At 34.1% G+C, this 8,659-nt stretch overlaps 1 protein-coding gene across 4 annotated transcripts; it reads right to left on the bottom strand.

The window, feature by feature from the left end:
• Window positions 1-315: 315 nt before the first annotated feature.
• LOC110426126 (myb-like HTH transcriptional regulator family protein) lies at window positions 316-7,269 on the bottom strand. 4 transcript variants are annotated; one of them, XM_021441240.1, is made up of 8 exons: window positions 7,168-7,269; window positions 2,721-3,614; window positions 2,332-2,530; window positions 2,069-2,145; window positions 1,928-1,967; window positions 1,549-1,621; window positions 1,383-1,452; window positions 316-920 (listed from the first exon to the last, which is right to left on the bottom strand). In XM_021441240.1, exons 2-8 carry the CDS (start codon window positions 3,363-3,365, stop codon window positions 579-581), a joined length of 1,446 nt encoding a protein of 481 aa, XP_021296915.1. In that variant the 5' UTR covers window positions 3,366-3,614; window positions 7,168-7,269; the 3' UTR covers window positions 316-578. The 4 variants fall into 4 exon arrangements, with proteins under 4 accessions (XP_021296915.1, XP_021296914.1, XP_021296913.1 ...); XM_021441239.1 differs by having other exon boundaries at window positions 2,721-3,738; window positions 6,972-7,260; XM_021441238.1 differs by having other exon boundaries at window positions 6,972-7,260.
• Window positions 7,270-8,659: the final 1,390 nt, after the last annotated feature.

Here is an 8,659-nt window from a genome sequence, read left to right as displayed (position 1 = left end):
ATTCTGTGAAAACAGAGGTTATCATAGGATACTAATTGAGAAGAAAGATGTTCATAAGATGCTTATCAAGAGAAAGAAAGCTCGGGATGTCATGTGAAAAGAATTGAACAAAGAATGTAAGAAAATTTTATCCTAATAAATATTTATTTAGGGTTCTGTTGTTCCCTTGCTCAGCATTCTTAACATTTCTGGACTTTCTTTTTCCATTTTATTTTATTTTATTTTTACAAAGTAATTGAAAGGTTATTGTGACTTGTGCAGTAATTGGTAGAAATCAAAAGAACTGGAATTAAAGCACATTTATTTAGAAGAAAATTACAGAAAGAACTAAAGCTGATTCATTATCAAAAACCAATTCAATAGCTTGACCCACAAATATTTTGCTTCTGAAGTTCACAGATGGAAAGAGCTGTCTTTCTTCTTCCCAATTGTCCAAATTTCACAAATGTCATAGACACAGATGAAGCAAATCTAAATTCAATGACTATTTTACACTGGATTAATGAATCTACAAAAGCTGGGGTGATACAGAAGCTGATGCATTGAAGGAAAACTAAGAGTTGAATTGAGTGAAGCTGTTATTGCACAGGATTCTCTACTACGGCTTCATCTGCAGCTGACTCTGGCTTGTTCTCGATGCGAAGCTTTTTGGGACTTGATTCAGGTTCACAATCATTGACTTCAGGAGCTTTATGCTTTGATGGCAGAGATGATGATAACTCGGTTTTAGACTCGGAAGGTTGGGAAGGTGAAGCAATAGCAGATGAAGAAGGTTGCAATTCTGAGTTTTGGCTTGGATCAGTCGGTGTTGACAAGCTTAGTGAAGGAATTAAGGCACTGCCAGCTTTCTGTTGTTCCTCCAAGATCTTCTGCAAATACCTTGCATGTTCCTCTATGCGTAACTGAAGTGACCTTTGTAGCTGTAATCAATCAGAGCAAGTTAAAATCAATCAGAAAAGCACATAATGGACCAATTATTGTATCAGCTTATAATTATGAAGTTATACCATCCAATTCTAGTTCGGGCTTTGTTCTTATATTATTCAGCTTTTCAGAGGGACACAAGGAGTACTGAACAAGGACAAGGACTAATAGAAAAGAAAATGAAGACACAGCTAACATAAATGAATGATATGCCATTGGTGTCAGATGCATCCGTAAACTGAGACAATCTCCTAGAAGAGATGATAAAGACATCCATAATTCATCTGAGTGAGCAAGCAAGACCAATTTCCAACAATAACAACACTATATTAAGAATAACTACTGGTGGGGAAACTGATTTACCAAATCGAGAGACAAAGTAAGCATGACAAATTTGATAATAATAGGTGTGTTTCATAATAGTCAATTTCAATATCCTGGCTATGCAAACATAATACCTCAAGCTGTTCATGTAATTGTTTCTGTACTTCCATCTGCATGCGCAGAGCTTCAGTGATATGCGTACCCCTAGGACAAAAAAAGGTGAAACAGCATTTAACCTAGTGTCTTAGAAGAGAAAATGAGAAAGTAGAGTTGCTTTAAAGAAAAGAAAACAACAGCTACCCTTTTTTCTTTCCATCACTCTCATTGCTACTTAAAGCTGCTTTCTTTTCTTCAGAGCTGGAAGTCTTCTTCTCTGAAAGTCCGAAGGGGCAAAAACATGTCAAATTTTTTGTGAAACATGCTTACTACAAAGAAATATGGTAGTAAATATTTCTATTTTAAAAAATATGTCTAGCAGTTGCAAAATAGAATAGTGAAAATATTGCCAGTAGTCAACAATGTTTCTCTGCAAAATAAATTTTAATTGTGCACAAAAGCATAAAGTTGACAAAACTGAATAGATGATATATAAAAACTAACTTAAATATTGGTTTTACAGGAAAATTGGATGATAACAATAGCCATAAGGACAAGCTATTTTTGATAATGAACCCATTACCTTCTTTCTTCTCTGGCATATATTTGGCAAGTCGATACTTCTGTAAAGGTAAATGGTAGATAATCAGGAAAAAAGGATCAATATCAGAAGTAACTAACTCAGAATATATTCTTCATTCACCTTATAGAATTACTTAAGTACCTGTAAGTGGCTCTTCACATGGTAGATAGTCAAGCCTTCAACATTCATAAGCTTTAATACACCCTTTGGAGTTGCCTCTGCATCATGTATTAAAATAGTGAGTTCTAATTATGGCAACATATTTCAGATTATTCATAATATACTAAATTGATAGGAAAAAAATCGCAATTTCATACAGGAATACAAACGAAACTCCTTAAATTAATAACATAAAAAACCCTAAGACATGTTTATCTTTAGAATGGGCAACATAACCTACTTACTTTCAGGCCCATCAAGCTTGCCTACAGCCTCAACAAAACACTCATGGAGCTCCGGAGTCCATCTCATTCTCAGTTTGGGAACAGCTGCTGGCCCAGACAGTTGAATACTTGCGGGAGCATCAATAGATGGTGCCACAGAAGCAGAATTTTGATTGCATGTCAATGCTACATTCAGCTTTTGAGGTGTTTCATATATTTCCTATATGGGTATCAGTATTTAAAGCAAGAAAAGGATAAGAACAAGTGCAAACTGTCCCTTTTTGTTTTCTGTTTCAGGTTTCACTTCAAAATGTCTTTTAATGAAAAAACATATCTCACTCAACCTTAAATAAAATCAGTATCAACAGTTAGATATTATCAAGAATCATTGATAGCTGCAACATACTTACGTCAAGTCTGGGATTTTCTCCATGGTCAGCGATAGCTATGTCCAGTTCATCAGACAAAAATTGTAGCTCTAATTGTTCGGTAAGGGTGAAATTATCACTTTCACAATGCAAACCATGAAAGTTACCATCACAATCATCTCCAGGAAAATTAAGGAAGTCCTTCATAATAATTTCTGAGTGGTCTTCATTATATGGATTGCGCAAATCCTCACTAAACACCACCGGAGATTTTGATGAATCAACAGCGGATATGGACTGGCTGCATGTAGGAGGATGTGGAAGAAATGGCAAATTTCCAAGCTGTCGTTGGGTTTCAGATGTAGATGAAGATGACAAATATAAACTGGTACAGAACACAGAAGAACGTGAAAATGCACTCTTAGCATGCGAACCTGGAGAAATGCGGCTACTTGGCGCAGATTTTAGATTATTCTTAAATGATTCTGTTCGTATAAAAGGAAATGGATGTGGAGATGAACATTCACCAGCCAATGAAGATTGACCTTCTGATCCGATACTTAGAAAATTATGAATTGGGGAAGCAGCAGTATGATATGACTCTCCAATTCCCTTGCTAGGCTCACCTTGTGTTACAGATATATAGCTAGGGTGATTCATTGTCTTGGATGACATCCCAACCTTCATCCAGCTATCAAATTGACAAATACCAAAATATTTTAGAAGTCAAGAATGAGAACCACAGATCCTGAATGGCATTGCAGTGATTGAACCTCAAGGCTGCTTCAAGATTAAACCTCCACTAAAATAAGTGTCTGCCAGAATATGTGAATACAGTCTGCAGGTCTATGCAAGGACTGCAGTCTGTTATCACCAAAAAAGGTTACATTCTTCAAATAATCAACTCTTAAAACCTGAAGCAGTGTTGCTGATCAGCTGAAAATGGGAAGAAAATAAGCATTAAATCAATCCACTGACTTTGAGGATAAAGGAACTATAAAATCCAATCCATTGTCATTTTAAGACAACATAAATAAACAATGCCTTCCCACGAAAGGGCCTGTCAAACAGAATAGAAGTTAAGCAATCAGCATAACAGCATTGGGTTTATTGTAAGAAAACAAAAATCTTATACAAATGAAATCCAATTAACCATATTGAAAAAAATTTCAAATGATTAGTTTTAAATGCGTGCAACAGCTCACATCATAAGAAGTAAAAGTATTAGATGTCTTGGCTGATCGCTATATGTTTCCATGCCATAACCAGGAACAAAGATAGTTCCAGAAAAAGCTAAGAAGCATTAAAATGCATGATCTGGGTGACATCAGTTGTAAACTTATTATGAAAAAGTTAAGTTTAATAAGCTAAGAGCCTCATAGAGATTTCAGCACCTTTGCAATGAACAGAGGTTTTCACTTTCATACCTGACAGAGTAATAGAACCAATTAGTATTAATTCATTCTCACATGAGATGCAACTTCTTCAAAATATCATAAGTCCCAAAATATGATCCATCTCAGAACTAGAAAGACACACTATAGGAATTTAGTACTCACACAGTAAATCTTTTCAGTTACATACTTTAGAATAGTATTTACTTGCCATAACCAGGAAGCTACAGAAATTCCACTACCTTGACAAAATAATTTTGTTCTGAAGGGTCCCCAAGGGAGCACTCCAAAGGTTAAAACTTTGAGGTCGTATGTTCAATAGGAGGGTGCAGTTCATGGGATGGAAGAAGGCTATCTTCCCTTGAGTAAACCAAGGCCCACATACCAGTAGAAAAACTCCTTCTAAAGGGAAAATCAAAAAGAGAGGTTCTTTCTATACAGCTGTCTATCATTTTTTCTTTTGGTCATATAACTGTCTACAATTGATTAATAACAATATCTAACGCTGCTAGGACAAACAGCAATGCAATCTGAAGGCATTATTTAAATGCTCAGCAGAAACATGCTATGAAATTGAGAAAAGAGATGTGGTTGCAAAAAAAATGGGACCTCCCAATCCTTACTTTTGACAGTCACAAGAGTGAAATTCCTCAGTTTGAGATATGATCGTATGTTGAAGAAACATAGGATACACAACAGAAGGTAAATGCCTCCATCATCTGCTGCACTGCTACCCAGGTCTGCAAAAAACCTCAGTCGCCAGCACTTCCATAACAAATCAAAAGCTGCCTTCACAGAGCCCTTAATAGAGTTTTTGCTAGTAGCAAAACTAAAATTTTTCAAAAAATCTTTACAGCGTTCCGCTAGTACTAAACTTTAATTCCTCAAACCTCTAAAAATGCCTTACCAACCCCAAGTTCCAAAATAATACTGTAAGCTTATTGATTCCCAAAATAGCATCACAATCTTCTCCAATATTTTTAAATGGCAAAATCCACAGCCTCATCTGTCTTAGAATCCTTCTTTTGTTTTTACATATTGTGAAGCTATGAGATCTAAAAATTAAGTTTCCTAAACCACAAACTGTAGCTAACAGACCCCGAATCCTAAAAAGTAAATCTCCAAATTCAACTGAAAGTGCACAATAAAGGATTTATAAGCAATTAAATACTAATACAGTGTTAAATCTGAAATTTCACCAACAGTAAGTTTTGAAATTGTTGATACTCTGAATGCTGCGTAAAAGCATTTTGCATTTTCAGTGTAAATATGATTTCTCTTCCTGATACTAGTTGCTTAAACAAGTCATACTGAGTTCAAACACAAAAGTTACAACATAGAGACATAGTTGAGGAATATACTATATTTTATAAGCCATTGGAGAATTTTTCTAATGACTACAGCAGCAATATTTTGGAACCCTTGTGGTGAGATTCCAGGCGTCGACATAAAAAAGTCAACCTTCTCTTTAATATCATCTGCATGATAGTTTTTTAATCCTTTGCTGTCACTATGTACCAGAGCAAATTCGCCAAAAAGTTTTATTGAATGCTATCAAAACAAATATCACCTACTTCGATAATCAAAATTGCTGTGCTGATGGAGATAAGCAGGCAACTACTACTTGGATGCCATGATTTGTGAACTAGGAAACAAGTGTTATGTTTCACTACAGATACAAGGTGTCAGACATGCAGATAAGGCTATTAAGCGATCTAATTTCTAATAACATAACATCCAACATATACAGTTAACAGCACTTTGCTATTTATTTGCATGTTGAATGACAACATGTGTCAAAGAAAGCAGGAAAATGTCAATCATGCATAATTTTCAAATTCGAGCACCTCCAAACTGCAAAAGTTTCTTCAGTCGATAAAGCTTAATTGTATGAATTCCTTAAGTAGGTAAAACAAAATCCTAAGAGAAAAGTCCAGGAAAGTGTCAGATATAGGAGGATAGGAATCTCATGTCTCCAAGTGCCCAACAGGCCAAACATTTGAGTAGAAAATTTGGCATAAAAACCATAGCTTTTACAAAACCTCAAAGGCCAAAAGGCTAGAAAAACACTGCCATCTAATATCAGTCTAACACACCATAATCACAAACTTATAAACATAAAAAGAGGTACCCTGTGAAGTTCTGTGAATTGCAAGAAAAAGGTTATGGGTACCTAAGCCGTTATAAATAGAAAAGTTAAAATTGTAAAGCACCTTCTGTTTCAATGCTCCAGATTGCAACAAGGGTTCTTCTGGTCAATTGTCAAAGCACCCTGCTTACAAGGTTGTTTATATGCTTAAATCCAATTAGACAGCCCCCATAGAAAAAAGAAATCTTGTATCGCTAATTTTCGATAATTGGGCAAGCAATTGAAATTCATAAGTAGCACTCCACTCTTTCCATAAAAACTTCTCTAACCAGCAACTACCACTCTCGATGTGATAAGACACCGAAGGCGATAACGTAATCGAAATTATCACCATAAAAACATTAACAGAAAAGGGCTAATATTATCCTTGAAAGAGATGATTCAAATACCAATGCAGTTGAGGTAGCATAAGAACTCAGAAAAGAAAGGAATACCAAACATATACTCCTATTTTATTGAGCATTTGACATAGCCAAACCACTTTTAAATAAGCCTTTGAAATCCAAATTGCCCAAGACAACTCAGAAAGAAAAGAAACCCCACCAAGAGTCAAAGCTAAAACATGCAAAAAACCAAAAAAAAAAAACACTTAAAACTGAACCCAGAAATGCTAAGTCCCGGAGATTACACAGATCCATTCTTATCCAGACCAACACAACCAAAATATATATATATATGTATATATATATATATATCACCAGCAACACAAACATACAAAAATAGGAGAAGAAGATGGACAACAAAGCATACCAGAGATTATATAAGACTATTTTTCTTGCAGTTGAGCAGACCAAAGGATTCTGGTCTGGTCTGGCAAAGTTTACGACAGAGCATAGACCTTGGGAGGAGTTAAAGGCATTGAAAATTTGGTCGTAACTTGGAACATAGATGTGAACATAAAATTGTTTATATGGTTGGAATCCAATCAAACTGCCTCAACACTTACCAGTTTGGCTTTGCCAAGTAAGTGGTGAGGCCAAAATTGCAACGAGGATGGAAAGAGCTGTCTGTCTTTCCTCTAGATTTGGCTGCGCTTCAATTGGTGTTTGATTTTTCTTTTTTATGTTATAAAAGTCTTAAATAGAGATGCATGATTGTTAATACATCAGCATGGTTTTTTCACGCGCTTTGTCGGGAATTGATGTCCACGAACCAATGAAGTTCGATTCAGATCACTTGTCACTTGTCAAAGTTTGGCTAGTGATGATGTCACCCTTTTTCTTGTTCTACTTTCCATCATTAGTGTATGCAACTTTTTCCTCTGTTTAAGACTGCCGTTAATTCTTGCTTTGTCACCTTACTTACGTTTGGATTCTTCTGTCTTCCTCGCAAACTCGCTCCAATTTCTTTTAATCATACATGGGCTGCTATGGAAAGTGCCACGTGCTAAAGTGACGGAGGAAAACATGCTTGAAGTAACATTCTGAGACTCATCCCCTGAATATGTTTCTATTTTTTCTCAACAAAATCATTTTATTTACCATCATGTGGGCATGAAATACGAAATGATAATAACAAAGTCAAGATTTTGTGTTTATAAGTAAAGATAATATTTATAAAATACTCATATTAAAAATTTAATATTTATAAAGATAAAATTTAAAAATTAAAAAAAAATCCAAATTGCATTATAAAAATTTTTAATTTTTGAAGATATGGCTCTTACTAGACCTCTTTCCCTCCATTGCGAAGTGATATATCATAAGTGTTGAATAATTGTGTAAAAATACCTTTAACAAACTCCTTAATACCATCACATTGGAAAATTTTAATCTTATTGCAGTATTGATTTTCAACCATATTTTTAAAATTCTTAAAACAAATAACATTATAAGAAACATTTGTTTTTACCAACTTGACAAATTTCACAAATTAAATTGCACTAAGAGAAGAAATCTTTGGGAGAAACTAGCTTATTAGACTTTCGGTATGAAGTTATTTTGTTATGTTTTTGTTAATGTTGCAGTTAAATGTGGTGTGTCCACATGGTATGCAACTTTGTTAATTATTTATAAATAATTAATAAATATTTAATTAATTAATATTTTTTATTATTATTATATTTCTTAATTGAATAATTGAAAACGTTTAGGATAGAATATAGATTTAAATTTAATTTGTAATGATTATCTATGTAATGATCTATTATATTTAAATTTAATTTGTTTAAATTTAAAAGAAATATCCTATCTCTATATCTCTAATACATCTATAAATAGTGAATAGACATAATGATTTTTTCACACAACCAAGAGTGAACATAAGTTATTTTGTAATTCAAAAAAATAAAAAAAAAACTTTTTTTTTCTTTTTCTCGTCATTCTTAAGGCACTATCAAGGTCAAAAGATATTCCTTATGGAGTACTCTAATAGCCGCTTTATAACAATAAAAACAAATAGATTGTTGTGTGCATGAAGGAGAATAGGTAAGGCAAGCT

Source organism: Theobroma umbraticum, unplaced genomic scaffold, assembly GCF_002168275.2.
Source record: "Theobroma umbraticum cultivar Fairchild unplaced genomic scaffold, ASM216827v3 scaffold_55.0, whole genome shotgun sequence".
NCBI lineage: Eukaryota > Viridiplantae > Streptophyta > Magnoliopsida > Malvales > Malvaceae > Theobroma > Theobroma umbraticum.
The sequence above is the reverse complement of the archived record's forward strand: the minus strand, read 5'-3'. Positions and strand labels throughout refer to the sequence as shown.